A 19,103-nucleotide genomic window follows, 5' to 3' on the forward strand; every position below is an offset into this window, starting at 1 on the left:
CATCTATCACCTGTTCACCATACAACCCTACTTTGAGTGGTGGGCCACAGTGGCATTTTGAATCCCAAGGAATTGGCATCAGTTCAGAGCCGAGTCCCTGAAAGGTCTGGGTATTTCCTTTTCCCTGGTACATACTCACTCTTGTAAATGGCTGCATGTCCTTTTGGGGAATGCTTGGAGGAAAATTAAGGTGTTTACTGGCAGCAGTGGTACAAAGGGGAATCTGACCTTTTCAAAGGGCTCTGGGTCTGTGAACTGACTTAAGTCTGGAAACTGGGTGAGAGGGGATTATTCTTCACTGTGGCGACTCAAGTCAGGTTTTTGGCTATCAGACCTAGAGTTTTTCCTGTCATGATAATGCAAGACAGGGCAAATTCCTCTGAGTAGTTTTGCACCGAGAGAAGGTTCTTGGCTGAGAGCAAGAAAGAATTCAAATGCATGCCAGAGTTAGCGTTAAAAAGAAAGTTTATTAGAGAAGGGGTAACGCTCCATTGACAGAGTGTGGTCTCCCCTCAGAGGCAGAGAGAGAGAGCCTGAGAGAGACTCAAATGGAGAGAGAGACAGAAAGAGAGAGACAGAGAGAATGACAGTGAGATGGTCAGACAGAAGACACTGAGAGGGACCCCAAGTGTTTGAGGAATTCAGTTTATATATCATTCTTAGTTTCTATGAATTACAGTTTAAAGACTTTGTTTACCCAATTTACTTTGATGATATGGGCATAGAGTGTGAAAGGATAAGAATATGTAACAAGAAAGGCCTGCTAGCAATTCCCAGCCTTTGATCCATAGATTCTCCATGGTTTTAGCCATAGGGGATGAATGATTTTATTTTGCAGAGAGTGGGACTCAAAGACTGTTTCCCTGTTCTCCTTTCACAGGTACGGGGAAATGGTTTGTTAGTAATTCCAGCAGAAATCTGCCTTTGTTCTTCAGGTTTCCTCGTGATCTGGCTGTATGGCTGACCAGCATATCACAGTCTCTGAATACAGCTTGATTTAACATTTTAGTTCTCTTGCCTCCTCCCTATATTATTATAGATCAAGTAATATTCTAGTAGGCTGGTTGTTTCATTCCTAGGGACACCATGATCAATTAGCTACCACTAAAAATTTTTGCAAGTCAAGGCATTCTGATTATTGAAACATCCCTGATGCTCTTTACGGCTGATGTGCCCACCTTGTCTTTGATGGTTAAGTGCCTACACTGGCCTGTGCTACAATGGAATACCACCATCATCATGGAAATCAGGAGCCCATCTCAAAGGTGGCATCCCCTATAGTTGTAACTGGCCGACGACAGAGAGCAACCATGGAACTTTCCAAGGATGTAAGCAATCCCCTCACCAATATATTTCTTAATGCCTTGGGAAAGGGAGTGTCTTCTTGGGCCTTCACGTAGAATATAGTTGGGGGATAGGTAACACATGATAAATCCAATCCAACATTGCAATCTCCTTATGCCTTTGGATTTCCTCCTCCACATCATGCCAGGAAAGCTCTGGCATCTTAACTTTATTAAATGCCACCTTACTAAAGTTGAATATTGAATTCAAGTTTCAGTCAATCAACCATATAACAAGTTAGAGCCACCTCTAGCTACACAAGCCAACATATTACGCCTGGAATTCTAATAAGCATATTCATATACAAAAACTTGGCCTGCTACAGTGTTATATTTTGCCCTCCTTGTTCTACCAACCTCAGAATCCATTCCAATACGTCTCCCAGCTTAGAACCAATATATACTAGCAAAGTCCTTCAATTCTTTTGGTGCCTGAGCTATTTCATATTGTGTTCCTGTCTCTCTCATAAAGCTCAAACAAAAACACTAAAAAAACATATCAATTGGCCATAAGTGATATGCAAAATAAAGCAAGGAAATGAGTGCAAAGTGAAGAAGAGACTCCCTCTTTAAGCTGTGATGAACTGGCCTGTAACAGACTAACCCTCCCACCAAGAACAAGAAGGGCTAGATAAAAATAAAAACAAACAATATTTTAAGTAAGTCATCAGAGACCTTCCAGAAGTTGACAGATCAAGTTTCCAGAGAGAATGGAAAATCACTGAGGTGAGGCCAAATTCTACTCCACTTTTCACCTAGAACTATTTGTCAGTTTGTAAGTGGCACAGGGTGAGAGGCCAAGCAGCTCAGAAGTTCTCTCAACAATTTCATGGGGCTGAGGAAGCTCCTGAGACAACCAGGACTTGAAGGGCCAAGATCCTTGGAGAATAGGAGAATCCAGAACAATAAACTTTCCCTGCAAGGCATTTTCTTCTTTGCAAGTGGCAGAGTGAGAGGCTAAGAAGCTGAGCAAAAGGATATGCAAGAGATGAGACTCTAAACAGAGCTCTTGGCTGTCTTATGGTGCTTGGGACATAAAACGTGGAGTTCAGGCTGATTAAGGAAGAGGGCTCCCTATAAATCCCTGGCTCTCAACTAGGACCTTTTAAGGTTTACTTCCTGAGAGTAATGGGAAAACAGAAACCAGAAATAGATAAAACCTTAGAGCACGCCAGCCACAAATTAGCTCAATCCTAACTAGATTATATTAATCTGTTCTACCTCTAACTCCCTGACTAGAGAAACTGAAGTATATCTTCTCTGGAGAAAGATAAAATCATCCAGAGTGTTTACAGTTTTCCATACGAAATGTTCAGCAATGAATAAAAACTATCAAGCATACCAAGAAATGGGGCCCAGAAAAAGTCAGCAGCAATAGACCCTTAGGAGATACAGATATTGAGATTTCACATGCAGATTTTTAAATAGCTGATTAATATGTTCAACAAAATGACAATGGAAAATTTTACAGGAGAACGAATATATAAAGATAAATAAAATGGAAATTCTAGAATGTAAAACAATAAGTGAAATTAATAACAATAGATTTGACAGCAGAACTGACACAGCTGAAGAGAGATTAGTGAACAGGAAGATAAGTTAGTAAAAAATATACAGACTGAGGCAGAGAGACAAAAAGATGAAAAATATAAAAATGAGCAGAATAAACATATAAGGAATGGTAAAAAGTGTTGGGAGTCCTGGAAGAGGAAAAGGTAGAGAATGTAGCAGGAGCAATATTTGATAGCATAATGGCTGACAAACTCCCCAGTCATTAATAAATGTCAAACTACGGATCAAGAAACACACACACACATACACACACACACACACACACACACCCTACATACCGTAATGAATTTGGAAACTTACCCAACACAATACACAGAAATTAACTCCAAATTGATCTAAAAGTAAGAACTAAAACTATAAAATCCTTAGAAGAAAACTTGGGGAAACCTTCATGACTTTGGATTTGACAATGGTTTCTGAAATAAGACACCAAAAGTGCAAGCGACCAAAGAAAAATAGATAAAATTTTAAACTTTTGTTCATTAAAAGACACTATCAAGAGAATGACAAGACAACCCATACAACGGGAGGAAATACTTGCAAATAATATATCATAGAATGGGAGAAATATTTGCAAAAAATAAGGGTCTAGTATAAAGAATATGTAAAAAAAAAAAAAATTACAGCTCAACAACAGTAACAACCAACCAATTTAAAAATGGGCAAAATGTTGGTGTACACTGTTGTGAAAAACAGATGGCAGTTCCTCAAAAAATTAACAACGAAACAACAACCAACCAATTTAAAAATGGGCAAAATGTTTGGTGGTACAGCTGTTGTGAAAAACAAGATAGCAGTTCCTCAAAAAATTAAACATAAAATTACCATGTTATTCAGCAATTCCACTTCTGGATATATAGCCAAAGAACTGAAAACAAGAACTCACACGGATACTTGTGCACCGATGTTCCAAGTAGTGTTATTCACAGTAGTCAAAAGGTAAAACAACAAATGTCCATCAATGGAAAAACAGATAAACAAAACATGATATTTACATACAATGGAATATTATTCAGATATAAAAAATGTATGAAGTACTAACACATTCTGCATGAACTTTGAAAACATACTAAGTGAAAGAAGCCAGACACAAAAGGCCACATATGATTCCATTTATATGAAATATTTATATGAAATACAGGCAAATCCGGAGGGACAGAAGCAGACTGAAGGAGCCAGTGAATGGGGGAATAGAGAGCGACTGCTTAATGTGTATGGGGTTTCTGTTTGGGGTGATGGAAAAGTTCTGGAACTAGATAGTAGTAAAGATTGCATGTCACATCGGATGTACTTAATACACTATATCACTTTAAAATAGTTAAAAGATTAAGTATTATGTGTATTTCACAACAATAAAAACATTATTGATGGAAATTAGTAAAGACTTAAATAAACACAGGGCTATACAGTATTCATAGATTGGAAGACTCAATATTGTAAAGATATCAGTTCTTCCCAAGTTGAGCAATCAATTCAATATAATCACAAGCAAAACCCCAACAGGTACTTTGTAGAAATTGTCAAATCAATTCTAAAATGCATATGGAATTGCAAAGGACAAATAATAGCAAATACAATCTTGAAGTAAAGGAACAAAGTTGGAGGTCCCACACTAATAGATATTATGACTTACCATAAAGATATAATAATCCTTAAGACAGTATGGCACTGGTGAAAGGATAGACAGTCTTAATTATACGTTTTCTGTATCAATTCCCCACATTAGAAAATGAAAATGACTAAGGTAGAAAAACTGTGAAGAAAAGCAGGTGAACTTATAGAGAACGATATTAAAAGTGATAAAGTGTTTTAAGAGGTGAAACCGTAAAAAGATTTATGCATGGCCATGCACACATTATCATTTACTATGAATACTGCCACGTCCAACAAGCGGTAAATCCTGTCACGTCCAGTGCAGCCCTGGAAAATAAACCTGAGTGGGAACGGTGGAAGATAAAAAGAAAGAAGACAGAAAGCTGGGATCAGGAGGTGGAGCAATGGAGCAGTTTTATTTCTGCAAGCTGCTTTTTATACAAGAACACACTAGTTGGCATAAGCAGTTTCCCTTAGGCATAACAACACTGTTCCTTCTACTTTTCCCAAGCCATATCTTATCATGACCTTCAACTTGTTTGCCTGCCTGTGGCTATGTTTATACTTTCTTGTTCTCAGAAGGAGTTTGCTGAGGTGAGGTAACCCTTGGTTGCCCTCACAGACTGTAAGGACCTTGTCAGCTTACAATCCACTTTCCACAGAATACCTTATTTCCTGTGTGTGAGAAAATAAAAACACAGTATTAAAACGTAGTTGATTCTGGAAAGTTTACCAAGATTCTTCCAAGAAACGCATTCCATTGGAAGGAATAATGCTGGAAGGAACTAAGTTGGAAAAAGTATTATGGACTGAATTGCGTCCTCACACAATTCATATGTTGAAGCCCTAATGCTCAATGTGACAGTATTTGGAGGCAGGGCCTTTAAAGAGGTAATTAAGGCAAAATGAGGTCATCAGGATGGAGCTCTAAACCAATATGACTGGTACGCTTGTAAAAACAAACACCAGGAGTGGGCTTGCACAGAGAAAGGCCATATGAGTGCCCAGCGAGAAGGCGGTGGTCTGCAAGCCTTAGGAAAACCAAACCTGCCAGCATCTTGACCTTGAACTTCTAGTGTCCAGAACTGTGAAAAAATAAATATCTGTTGTTTAAGCCACACGGTCCCTGGTATTTTGTAATGATAGCCCTAGCAGACTAATACAAGGAGTCACTAATACTTGACAACAAATATTTAAAAGAAATTTTAGATCATGTAGACAGAAAGATTTCTGTTGCTTACTAGAGGTCATAATCATGACAAGAGCAGAAAACGCTCAAATGCAATTTCCAGAAGCTGCATAACACAAGCAAAGAAAACATAACTCTTGTCCATTTTGAGTTTCTCATCATGCTTTGTCAATACTTCCAAAAGATGATTCACAATCATCCACTTCTGAAGACTCTATTGCCAAGGCAAGTGGACTATCCACGAACTTCCTGGATCCAGATATGTCTGAACCTCAGCCATTTTCCATTTCACTTGCTCCTTCTGAAGCTCATTCTTGTCCATCTTTAGCCACCACTAAATGGGAACGTTTTTATTTTTTCTGTGTCCAATATTTTATTTTTAATTGAAGAAATGATTTAAACCCCCCCACTCCCACCCCCCATCTAACTCTCCCTCCCTCTTCCCCTCTGGTAACCACTAATCCATTGTCCATATCTCTAAGTCTTTGTACTGCTCATTTGCTGCTTTTAGGTTTGTATCCCACATATAAGTGATACGTGATTTTCAACTTTTTCTGTCTGGTTTATTTCGCTTAGCATGATTATCTCGAGGTCCATCCAGGTTGTCGCAAATGGCAGTATTTCATCTCTTCTTATGGCTGATTAATATTCCATTGTATATATGTACCACAGCTTCTTTAGCCAATCATCTATCATAGGACACTTCGGTTGCTTCCATGTCCTGGCCATTGTGAATAGTGCTGCTATGAACATCAGTGTACAAATATCTTTTCGGATATAAGTTTTCAAGTCTTTGGAGTAAATGCCCAGTAGAGGGATTGCTGGATCATATGGTAGATCTATTCTTAGTTTTTTGAGGAACCTCCATACTGTTTTCCATAGTGTCTGTACCAATTTGCAGTCCCACCAGCAGTGTATGAGGGTTCGTTTTTCTCTGCATCCTCTCCGACATTTGTTATTACCTGTCCTGTTGATAACAGCTATTCTAACAGGTGTGAGATGGTATCTCATTGTGGTTTTGATTTGCATTTCCCTAATAGCTAGCGAGTTGAGTATCTTTTCATATATTTGTTGGCCATTTGTATGTCCTCTAGGGAGAAGTGTCTGTTCAGGTCCTCTGTACATTTTTTGATTGGATCGTTTGTTTTTGTTTTTGTTATTGAGTTGTATTAGTTCTTTGTATATTTTGGATATTAGGCCCTTATCAGAGGCATTACTTGCAAATATATTTTCCCATTTGAATGGTTGTCTCTTTACCTTGTTGACGGTTTCTTTTGCTGAGCAGAAGCTTTTTAGTTCGATGTAGTTAAATGGGAACAGTTTCAAGTACAGCCTCCACATCTTCCTTCTCACCTCCAAACCTCACTAAGGAAACACTGCAGTCTTCCGTAACTATGTTTTAAAACTTGCCTTATTTAATTATTGCTAAGTGTTATTTGCCTTCATTATGTGTCTTTAACATATTATTTCACTGTTCATTTGCATTACAGTACACATTTGTTACACTTAAAAGGAGAATCTGATTTGTATCCTATAATGTTACTGCACAAATAAACTCATTAATGAGTCAATTAAGTATTAAACAATTAGGTAACTGGTGTTTTAAAGGTTTTATATTAAGCAGAAAAACCTGGCTGATCATTATATATATATATATATATATATATATATATATATATATATATATATATATATTTTTTTTTAGAGTGTTTCAAGTACTGAGGAAAATTGGTCGAGGTTTTTAGACATGCTGAGAATACGTTATTTTTTTCCATTTAAAATAATGACATACAGAGTCCCACTATCTAAAAATTTACTATCCAACATGCTTTTAGGAATGGATTAAATCCTCTAAGGTATGCCTGAACTAGGATACAAGGTACTAGAAAGAATAAAGTCATATAGTTACCATATTGCTGTGCACTTAACATTGTATTCCATTAGAAGACACATATGATCAATCATTTGTAGTGCTAAGACTGACCCCCTGGATTAAGGTGGTGATAGTTTGATCACTTGGTTTAGTCAATGCTCTCCCTCTTGAAACTAGAAAGTAATCTGTGCGGTGTTACTTGGGCTCTAGATGCATGTTTACAACCATTAATCATCTATTGGTTTTAACACCAATTGATAATCCTTGCCTGAAATCAATAATTTTGTGGGAGTTTGTAAAATTTTGTTCTCTTTTTTTAAATTTTTTTTTATGTTGTTTAAGAATTCTGTGGGGGTTTTCTTCATTAACCAGGACTATTTGGTTATCCCAAAATAAACTTTTACTGGGAAAGCAAAATAAATGCTTAATATTTTTCCTTTAATTACCAATTTTCAAAATAAATAACTTTTAATAGTTACCTCAAATGGTAACAAATGAGACTTCTTGACTTACCCTAATTTTAAGTATCAGTATAAAATAATGAATTTTAATTGATTCAATGTGTTCAATACAATCATTATTCTTCTAGTTGCTCATATTGTCACAGCTTTGTTCAGTGGGGCACTTTCATATGGACTCTTGGGTCTTTCTGACATGACATTATCTTCTAAAGCTTTCTTGCTTCTTAACACAAAAAGGTGTCCTAAGCACACCTTGAAAAGTGCCTGCTCTAGACCTGAAATTAGAGGTTTCTAGAAGAAGCCATATCTTGTTTTAATGCGGAATGGGATGAGGAATGAGCACCAGGATTGCTCCTTACTTCTAGGACATCTCTATCTTCGTGTCTTTTCATGCTGTGACCTTTGACCAACCTCACTGTCCTTAGTGAGCATATCAAAGCTTGCTAGTTGATGATTATCTGTGTTCTTTAAAAGGTAGCACATATTTTTGTTAGTGACAGCCGGATTGGCAAGACAACCAAAATAAATATCAAACTGGTGAGAGTATCGATTATAAACAATCATCTATCTGAAGACCACCCGGAGGTATGTTCCCTGGTGCTACTGCATTCTTTGTCCCTTTGTCTTGTCATTCATTAGCACCAGGTTATACTATTATTTAAAAAGTACTGTAGCAGGGGTCTACTAGCAGATAATAATTTATGTAAAACTGCTGGGCCATCTGTCTGCTTCCTGTAAATTACCCTGTAATAGATTCTGTTTTAATCTATAGAGTGCCTGCTTCGTCTTTCAGTCTGAAGATACCTGCTCATTATGGTGACCATTATACCTTTGCCCTACTGTTGGACATCGATTTCCATGGACCGGACAAGAAAATACATTTTGAAAACTCATGAGTTCATATTGATTTTTCATTTTTAATGCTATTATGTTTTCATGTTTTCACTTAGTTTCTTTGGCTATATAACTGTATATCTTTTACACTAAAATATTGATTCTTTATGTTAATAATATGATTACTGATGTCCTTTAATCTATTTATAAGAAAATACTATATTTTCAAAATTCTAATACTAGTAAAGTACAAACAATATAAATTCTTAGAGAAGTTTAAAATTTAATAAATTTTAATATTTAAAGGTTTAAAATCTTAGCTGTAGACTTTTTTGTCCTTAGAATACATTTCATTAAGCACATAAAGTCTTTAGAACTAACTCTTTCTCTATGTGATTCTGTTGCAAGTTGTCAGAGTTCGGTTCATTTGTTCTCAAATTTAAAGAATTAAATTTTTTTTACTTTTATTTTTTGATTAGGTAATAAAATTACATAATTCAAAGCACACATAGAGGAGTCTTAAGGTAAACATAGTCTTGTTTCCGTTCTTACCTGACTTCTTTTCTCATTTTGATTGGTTTCTTATTTATTCTAGTAATGCTTTTTGCAAATATAAGCGAATATTACAGCTTTATTATTTCCTCCCCACCCTCAAAATCTCTCATGTGAAATATAGCATGCTACATATACTGTTCTGCACTTTGCTTTCTTCACTCAATATATAGTGGAGATCTTTCTACATCAATACATAGTTGATTATTTTATTTTTAAGAGTCAAGAAGAAAGTTTTATTATCTTGGACCAGAGCACAAACCAGAATGTATTTGTACTATAAAATTTCTGATTAGACATTCTTAAAGTGTATAGTTAGTTCCAAATTTCTCAATCTTTTTGAAAAAAGGGACAATATATACACAAATTATAATTTAATTTACATAATTATCTAGAACTCATATATGTGTATTTGGCATTTTCATTCAATCTATAACTATGGCTAAATTTATCTTTCCATAAATAACCAATGCCACCAAAAGACAAGGGCCTTTTTTTTAACCTTAACCACAATACCTTTATCACAACTAAAAATTTTAACAATAACTGCTAATAGCATCAAATGTCCAGTCAGTGGTTGAGTCCCCAGTTGTCTTACAAAAGTTGGAAATGTTTTTTAAATCTTTTTTAAAAACTATGATCAAAATAAGGTCCGCACATTATAACTGGTTAATATGTCTTTTAAAATCTTTTAAAATCTTTTATAGGTTTCTCTACATCTTTATTCCCCTTGTAATTTGTTTTGATAAAGAAAATGGGTTGTTTTTTCTGTATCCCTTACACTCTGTTTTATGGATTGCATCACTGTGGTGTGGTTTAATGTATTTCTCTGCCCTCTTCATTTTCTTTGAATTGGTAGTTATACCTCAAGGCTTGATCACATTCAAGTTCAGTATTTTGGCCCAGACTAATTCATAGGTGGTGGTGGTGGTGGTGGTGGTGGTGTTTTCCATAAGAAACACATAATGTCTGGTTGTTTCTTAATTTGTAGTGTTAGCAGCCACTGATGCTCAATACATAGATCCAGTAGATCATTAGTTCATTTATTTATTTTTATTGTGGCAAAATATACATAAAATTTACCATTTAAAGCATTTCAAGTGTACAGTTCAGTGGCATTAAGTTCATTCACATTGTTGTGCAACCATCACTACCATCTGCGGAACTTTTTTCATCTTTCCAAACTGAAACTGTACCCATTAAACAATAACTTCTCATTTCCCTCTCCCGCAGCCCCTGGCAACCACAATTCTACTTTCTATCTCTATTAACTTGACTGCTCTAAGTCCCTCATTTAAGTAGAATCATAAAATATTTGTCTTTTTGTGGCTGGCTTACTTCACTTAGCATAATGTCTTCAAGATTCATTCATACTGTAGCATGTGACAATTTCTTTTTAAGGCTGAATAACATTCCATTGTCTGTATATATCATATTTTGTTTAACCATTCATCTGTCAGAGAGGACACCTGCTGCAGACATGGTAATGTTTCTTAAAGAACTTAATCTAAAATTACAAGGCAAAACAGTGCTTATATGTGAAACGTATATTGCAGCCAAGTCATTAAAGTTGTTTAAATCATAGGTAATGTCAAGCTGTTATACACATTTCTTGTGCTATCAAAAGTTAAAACATCCCCACACGAAACTGCAGCAGATATATTTTCTGAGCTCAGACTACAGTTCCAGCAGTGTTTGTTGGACCTCACTGCAAATGCATAGGAAATTTCCATATTTCATTTGTTGTGTAATTGAAGAGCTTCCACCCAACAGTCAATTAGATGTGATTAATCTATAATGTACAACATGATAAAAGGCAAGTATCAAGAGAAGAATATAATAGAATTCTATAAATGCCTTCCAAGTGATGAATATGCTCAATTAAAATCATATGCTCTTGGATTGATATCAGTATTTGACAGTGCTGTATGAAGACATATTTAAAGATGAAATATGTAAAATCTCATTACAGATCAGCATTAACAGATGAACATTTGCAATTGGCTTTGATGATAGGGAACATTAACCTTGAACCCCAATTAAGCTGCAGACTGTATTACACAAAATGTACTCAATTGTTAGATTTTGAATTTTGTCAATAAAAAATTTGTGATTTTTCTTTAATTTTTATGTACTTATATAATCTCCTTGATTTTGCTTCTTGGCATGCAAAGCCTAATATTTACTATCTGATTCCTTATAGAATAAGTTTGCCAATCCCTGGTCTAGAAGAACACTGGACAAGTACATCCAGCTGCTCACTGGATACTACTAGTCATTCAAACGAAACACTTGATCCACTGCCACATTCTTCTATTCCTGTCTTCCACTCATTAAATGGCCTCCAGTTCAACTGCTCAAGCCAAAATTCTAGAGGTCTTCCTTGATTTTTCATTTTCCCACAATCTCTATATTAATCTGTTAGATGTCCTATGTCAGTCCTACCTCCAAATATAATAGGATCTCTTTAAAATGTCAGAAGACCATTACTCTACTTTAAACTCTTTATTGCCTTCCTATTGCATTTAGAATAAAATTCAGATTCCTTATCATTAATCTGAAGGACTTTATATAACCCAGCCCCAGCCTACCTCTTCAATTACATCTGCAATGGACTTAATGTGCCCATTCATAATCCTAATCCTAATCCTAATGTGATTGTATTAAGAGGCTCAGCCTTTGGGAGGTGATAAGGTCATGAAGGTGGAGTCCTCATAAATAAGATTAGTGTCTTTATAAAAGAGATGCAGTATACAGTGAAAAGATGACCTTCTATGAATCAGGAAGCAGGTCCTCACAACACTGAATCTGCCCGTGCTTGATATTGGACTTCCCAGGCTCCAGAACTGTGAGAAATACATTTCTGTTGTTTATAAGCCACCCAGTCTATGGGATTCTATTACAGCAGCCTAAACAGACTAAAACATCTCATTCCTCTCCAGGTCCACTGGTCTCCTTGTCAAACATACCAACCTCTGTCTCTTTTGCATCTGCTAAACACTTTACGAGAACCACCTTCCTTGCCCTGCTTTGCATGTCTGGGTCCTTCTTTTCCTCTGGATACTAGATCAATGTATACAATATGGCTTCCTTTTCTGTTAGTCTCCACCTTATTACCTGGTATATTTCCTTTACAGAACTGGAATGGAATCTCATGAGGGTAAACAATGTCTGCCATGCCTAAAACAGTGCCCGCACATAACGGGTAATAGTGGTTAGCTGGCAAATACTTGTCGAATAAAGGAAATTCTAAGGAAGTCTCATGACATGGGGAAATAAGAGCTAGTAGAGCACACAGCAGAGAGGTCCTAATGATCAGGGAGATTTCTAGAGGAAGTGATGTTTAAGCTGATATCTAAAGAGAGTAGGAATTAGCCCATTGAGGGCTATTTCTAGGTAGGTAACTATTCTAGGTAGAGAAATGAGCACGAAGAGCCGAAAAAAGGAGGCCTAGGGGGAGTTAGTAATGAGCAACAAGACTGTAGTAAATGAGACCAGATCATTTGGACTTCGTGAAAGAGCAAGAGGAAGCAATGAAAGGTTTAAGCTGAAGAGTTGGTAAGACAGGTTTATTTTGCTTTAGAAAAACCACTGGCCATAGTGTACAGAGTGAAAAACAGAGGAAAGCAAGACAGAAGACAACCAGTTAGGTTACAGTAGCAGCAATAAGAATGAAGGAATGCATCAATTTGAAATATTTAGGAAATAGCACTGGTAGCACAGGTATGGGAGGTGAGATAGGTGTTCAGAAACACTCCCAGGTTTCAGTCTTGGGCATTTTTTGGGTGAATGGTGGAATCACTACTAAACCTAGAAAGAGCAGAGGAACAGCTGGCTGGAAGCGGGGTAGAGTATTTTAGACATGTTAAGCATATCAAGATATCTATGAAGTATCTACATAGCTGGTTTAAAGATCTGTCTCTTAAAGCAATAATCCAAGGTCCAAGCCCTTGATACCTTCTGCTCTTTTAATCAGTGCCTGCTACTGGTACAGAGGCACTTATTGTTGAAGGAAGGAAAGAAGGGAGAAATCGAAGTGGGTTTGGGAGTCAGGAAAACTGGAGTTATAAAATTAAAGGTCATCAGTATTTAAATGGTTTAACTCAGAAAAGTGGATAAAAATCATCCAGGAGTGTATAAAGTTAGGTGAAAAGAACTCTAGCATTTATGAGAAAGGTAATAATAACAATGACAATATCTAATCCTTACTGAGCATTTTATGCCTCATTTCCCTTTTAGTTGAAAATACTCTCCTTTCATGTAAATGATCCCTCCCTGAAAGAACTGATCCCAGTAAAGATGTGGGTAACTGACTAATGTTCTTTCATAACAAGAGCTAACATTTACTGAATTTACTTAATACATGGCACTGTTCTAAGCATTTTACACGTATTCTCACAACCTATGAGCATGATTAACTGCAAATGAGGAACTACAGAGTGAAGACACAGGACAAAGGGGGATAATTAAAAGAGCAAAGGTTCTGGGAAGGGGCTAGCCTTCAAAGATAGAAGGGATATTTCTTCCACTACGAGGATGAAACAACAGGGGCAGAAAGGTACACATTTCAGTTTGTTTAAACCAAAACCTTTCATCGTGGAAATTGTTTTCTGTATAATAATTTTTTAAATAAAACTCTAACATGGTGTTTTAACTGGCTTTATAGAGTAATAACAAAGTGCTATAGGGATTAAGAGAGGAAGGAAGCAATTCTGTCTTAAGTTCAAAGGGCAGAGGTGGAAGTTAGGCAGATTCAACATATCTTGAACACCTATTAAGTTCCAGGCATACCTGAGGCTTTAAGGATCCCAAGATGGGCAGCATGTGGAGACTCTGTGGTAAGCCTGTTCCTGTGGTCTGGCCAGCATCCATTCCCCACTATTCTATCCCAGGACTTCAATTTCCCCTTGAGGATTCCACACCCACATTGTTGCCTCAATGCAACACATGATCAAGGTACTCAGGCCAGGGGGTGAACCTGAGGCTCAGAGTTCTCATCTGGGAAATTTTATCTTGAGTGACACAAGAAATAAGAATGACTGGGTCATTATCCCAAAACATATGACTTGAAGATATTCCCCAATTCTTGCTCCCCGGACCCCCACATCTGACCCAGGTCTTCTTTCCCAAGTCTGGTCCTTCATCCCTTTCTTCCATTCCAGGAGCCACCCCACATCCATCCATTGATTCCTCTTTTGATAAGGTTAGTCAGAACCAACCTTCATTGCTTGCAACCAAAGGATCCTAGCCAACAGATATAGCCACCTACAGAATGTGTTGGAAGAATGGCATGTGAGTGGGACTGCAGAGTATCAAAGACTGGCAGCCTTGCTCCCTGACTCCTTTTCCTATGTGTTCATAGCCTTACCATGGGGATGGTACCGCAGCAAGGCTATTCATGGGCTGATAGATCCCAGCTACAATTCACCTTCTCAGCCATAAAGTCACATTTTTCAGTCTCTTCTGGGTATCATACCTAGTAACTTTTGAGGAACTTGCTATGGGGAAGACTATCACTCCTGACAGTGAAGTTGTGGCTTCAACTCATGTTCACCATTTCCACATCAGTTCAGCTACCCACACCCACTGATGTACTCTGGCACACAGAGGAATTCTTTGTGAAACCTCTGCTGACCTGTACCAGGTCTTTGCTCAGCTTCCTTTGTGCCTCTACAGTAGCTTGTACTGCCCACTATTATGGACTTATCATGCTACGTTGTCTTAATCTGTTTAGCTTCAGTAGTAGTTGTGAAGTCCTTGAGGGCAGGGTATAAATTAGGGTATAGCACAGTGCTTTGCACTAAATGTTTGTAGAATAAACCAAACAACCAAACATTATACATAATACATGAAGTCAGAGACGTATAGGTAAAGAGCATGTGAACCAAGCCATTTAAACAAAAGACATAACCAGTGAGGAGGTATATACCACCCCACCAAAAAAAAAAAAAAAAAAAAAGTTAACAGTTCAGACTCTAAAAGATAAGGTAACTTACCAGAGGTTATTCAGTGCCAGGTCCTGACCTGGAATCTGGCCCACTGAAGTCGTTTTCTCTGCACCAGTGTGAAACCATTCCATTCTTCCCTTATCGACATAACCCAGTTGCATAAGGAATACATCCAAGTCTTTGCAATTGTTTTCATGTCCTTCCCACATAAATTACTCAATCTAGTCCACTGTCAGCTTAGATTTCAAGGCAAAGTTATTTGAAGAAATTAAGTAACCTGCAACTACCTTCTCATTCTGAAATTGCCCTTTTACCTCTCAACCAAGGGGCTGTCATGTGTGGGTGGGGATGGAAAGGGAGGGAATATGGTCCCACTGCGCCTTCAGTATGTGTCCTCTCAGCCCTGAGTCCCTCTGACCTAGGCCACTTGCTCAGAGCTGTAGTGCTACCTTGAGAGCATTTTAGGTCAGTGGCCATCTCCTGAGTTCTCTGGTCACATTCCAGTCACTGTGATCAATACATGATCAGTGGTGGTCAAAGGCAGACAAGAGGCACAGGCTGTTGAGGGAATATTCTCGGTTCTAGGAATGATACACGGAATACTCAATTTGTTAAAGTGCTCAGCTACAACATAAAAATAAAGGTGTTGGGAAGGTCTACTGGTGAGAAAGCAAGTTATGATCTGAGGGGCTTCTGGAAAGATATGAAAAGGAAAATATGTAACAAGAACTCTGTTCATATTTCAGCGATGAGGGAAACAAAAGCTTAGAGCTTAGTCTCTGAATTACTAGAACCCTGAATCAAACATACGTCTAGATGGAGACCAGCTCCTTTAACTCAAGAAGACTGAATGAAACATTTATCTTATGTCTTTTTGCTCTTTCTCTTCAAATAAACTTCTTGATTTGAAATCTGGTTTACTGTATGAAAAAGAAGGTCTATTACGGGCAAGTGACCAATTTACATATGGCCTGTAAACCACTTTCCTGTATGGTAATTAGTAAAAACCTGTAATGAGATAAGAAATCTGAGTTTCCAAATCTGCCAGGTTGAGGCCCACACCCAAGAACAAGAGATCCATGACATATCTATCCTCTTGGCATGACTACAAAATCCAGGATTGGGGTGCTATGCTAGTGAGGGGTAGGTATCCATCAGCAGCAGTGGCTCTCTTGTCCTAGAAGTTCGTTTATGGCCTCAGCAGTCACTTATAAGTCCAGTGAGCAGTGGCCCAGCCCTGGCCCTTGCATAGGTCCCGGTGGCGAAGGAAACAGGCATGGACTCGGAATCGACGACCACAGTGGGGACAGGCATGCAGGGCTCCAGCATGGGTCTTCATATGCTCTGTCAGATGGTGCTTCAGCTTAAAGCGCTTGTTACAGATGCCACAGCCAAAAGGCCGAAGGCTGAAAGTCAGCATGATATGTCGGTCACGCTTTGGCTTCACTGCAAACCGCTTCCCACACAAGCAACCAAAGCGTTTTCCATCTGCAGGGGGTGCCCCCCCTAGCTTCACAGGCCCATGCACAGCTTGCCCTGCTCCCCCAGGTCCTCCACCCCCAGAAAGGATTTCATTCCCATGAAGATCCACTGGTTTCCAAGATGGACCTCCTCCTCCAGAAGTTGCCCCTGCGCCTGCGGGCAGCAAGAACCCTAGTTCTTTATTCCCTTCAGTGTCCCCTCCAGGAAACACTTTGGTCTCCTCCTTTACTCCTCCAGCCTGAGTTCCACCTCCTGATATCTCCTCCTTAGGCTCAAAAGGTTCTTGCTTAATGTAAAGGATTTTGGGGGGCAGTGCAGTTGGAGGGGCAGGAGGTTCAAGTGGCACACTCTCATCCTCTGGAAGCCTACGGGGAGTAGTGGATAGGGGCAGTGGGTGGGATGCATGAGGGCGGGGAACCCCTGATATTCTCGGAGGTTGAGGAGCCTGAGAGAGTGCTGCTGATCCCTGGTCTTCCTCATCCTCATCTTCCTCCTCCTCCTCCTCCTCCTCTTCTTCAACTTGAATCTGTAACACATCTCCCAGTTCACTCCCCTCCCCTCCAACAGGGCTCTCAGTGACAGAAGACTGCACAGGAGTCTGGAAAGGGGAAGAGCGAATGCACCAACCTCCTGTTGAGGATGTGGTAGAAAGAAGTGTGTGATAAGGGGTCACTCCACGGGTTGAAATTCCACCACCTGAGGAATCTAATTCTCTAAGAATCTCTGAACACTGATCTACTACTTGCCACATCTGGAGGCCACTGGCCACAAGGAGGTGGGCAGGGAGAGCATCCAGTGGCAGGCGGAGACGCCCTGAATAAATGAGCTGGAGAAGCCCCTCGAAGGCATCAGCTTCAATGACGCTGGGCAGAGTGAGACGTGGTGCATCCCCCAGAAGAAGTTTGTCGTGGAAGTAAGGAGAGGCGGCAGCCAACACTGCTTTGTGAGCCCTAAGTTCCCGTCCTTGCACCAGGAGGGACACATCACAGAACTTTCCCTCTAGCCTGTGACGGTTCAGGGCTTCCAGCAGCAATGAGCTATGCTGAGGGAACTCGATCTGGATGGTCCTTGGGGCTGGGTTGCAGATCGGGGACGGGGGTACTGGAGGTAAAGGCGTCGAGGTATCCATAGCTTCCTAGGAAGGCGGGAGATCCCAGAGGGATGGGGATAGACCACACGTGGGATGAGGCTGTGGAGAGAGACGGTGGTCACAGAAGCTCTGGATAAGGGGACCGTGTTATCACAAACACTACCCACCTCCCCTACCCCCCCACCCCATACGTGGAAACTTTTCAGTCCGTGACAGTTTCTGCAGATCGGTCCCGCGCACTCCCCCACCAACAAAACAAAAACAACCGAACACCAACCGGGGGTTTAACTTCCAGGGCCTGTGGAAGAAGATGAAGAAGTCCTTCAGCCACGAGCCTGACTGACCCCGCAGGCCAGGGACGGCTCCTGCCGCCACTCTGTTTCCCCTACAGTGCCCACAGGGCCCGGGCTCTCGGAAAGCCGCGGCCGCCGGGAAACCGCGATTGCCGGCCGGGCGGCCCTTCCCGCCGCCACGCCCCCGCCTATACACGCGCGCCGCGTCCCCCGAGTGCCTCTGCAGCTACTGCGCAGCCCCGGCCGGAAGCTACCGCTTGCCTCCGGACGCCGACGGCGGATGCGGCGGGCGGGTTTCGGAGCAGCCAATTGGAGGTCTACAAGCCTCGCGTTGATTGGTTGACGGGCGAAAAGGTGGTGCTGGTGAGGTAGTACTGGTTTTGCGGCCGCCGGGCGGCAGCCACTGCGGAAAGTTAGGCTGTTTGGCTGCCGAAGAGCAATGCACTGAGGGGCGACTACTGAGCCGCCCAGATGGTTAAATGAAGCGCCTGCGCCCCGCTAGGTTCTGAGAGAGCGAGATTAAGTGGGTACCTGCTCTGCGGGCTAGGCATTGCTCACATCACCTTGTATTCTGCCCCTGCCCTGCGAGGTAGGTGTTGTCATCCTCACTTTCCTCGGAGCGAGGGAACCGAAGCTGGCAAGTAGTGGGTCTGGAATTGGAACTCAGTTTGCTAAGGAACCATGTTCTTTCCTCCATTATGCACATGAACATTTTAACCAACAATTAAACTTTATTTCTAGGTAATTTTTTTTAAAAAGACGCATATAGATATATATTTGGAATCTTTTCATCAGGTAATGCTGCTGTTCCTTAGCCTCTTTACTCCTTGGGGTTAAGTGGAGCAGTGGTGAAGGGAGAACTAGATTGTTTGG

General features: G+C 39.8%; 1 protein-coding gene across 2 annotated transcripts in view; it reads right to left on the reverse strand.

Moving 5' to 3' along the window:
• Positions 1 to 18,485, reverse strand: part of ZBTB9 (zinc finger and BTB domain containing 9) — a 28,641-nt gene extending 10,156 nt beyond the window's left edge. Inside the window, exons 1-2 of one of the 2 annotated variants that reach the window (XR_005651426.1) lie at positions 18,215 to 18,485; positions 15,414 to 18,036 (exon numbers count right to left, since the gene is read on the reverse strand). Coding sequence is in view for 1 of the 2 variants with exons in the window: in XM_039856268.1 (XP_039712202.1) it covers positions 16,570 to 17,976 (1,407 nt within the window). In the remaining variant the exon portion in view is untranslated. Of the gene's footprint in view, positions 1 to 13,371; positions 18,037 to 18,214 lie in introns of those variants that run through there. The other variant, XM_039856268.1, reaches the window with a different exon arrangement.
• Between the last annotated feature and the right edge of the window lie 618 nt (positions 18,486 to 19,103).

The sequence above is a fragment of the Pteropus medius genome, unplaced genomic scaffold (assembly GCF_902729225.1).
Source record: "Pteropus medius unplaced genomic scaffold, Ma_sr-lr_union100, whole genome shotgun sequence".
NCBI classification, from domain to species: domain Eukaryota; kingdom Metazoa; phylum Chordata; class Mammalia; order Chiroptera; family Pteropodidae; genus Pteropus; species Pteropus medius.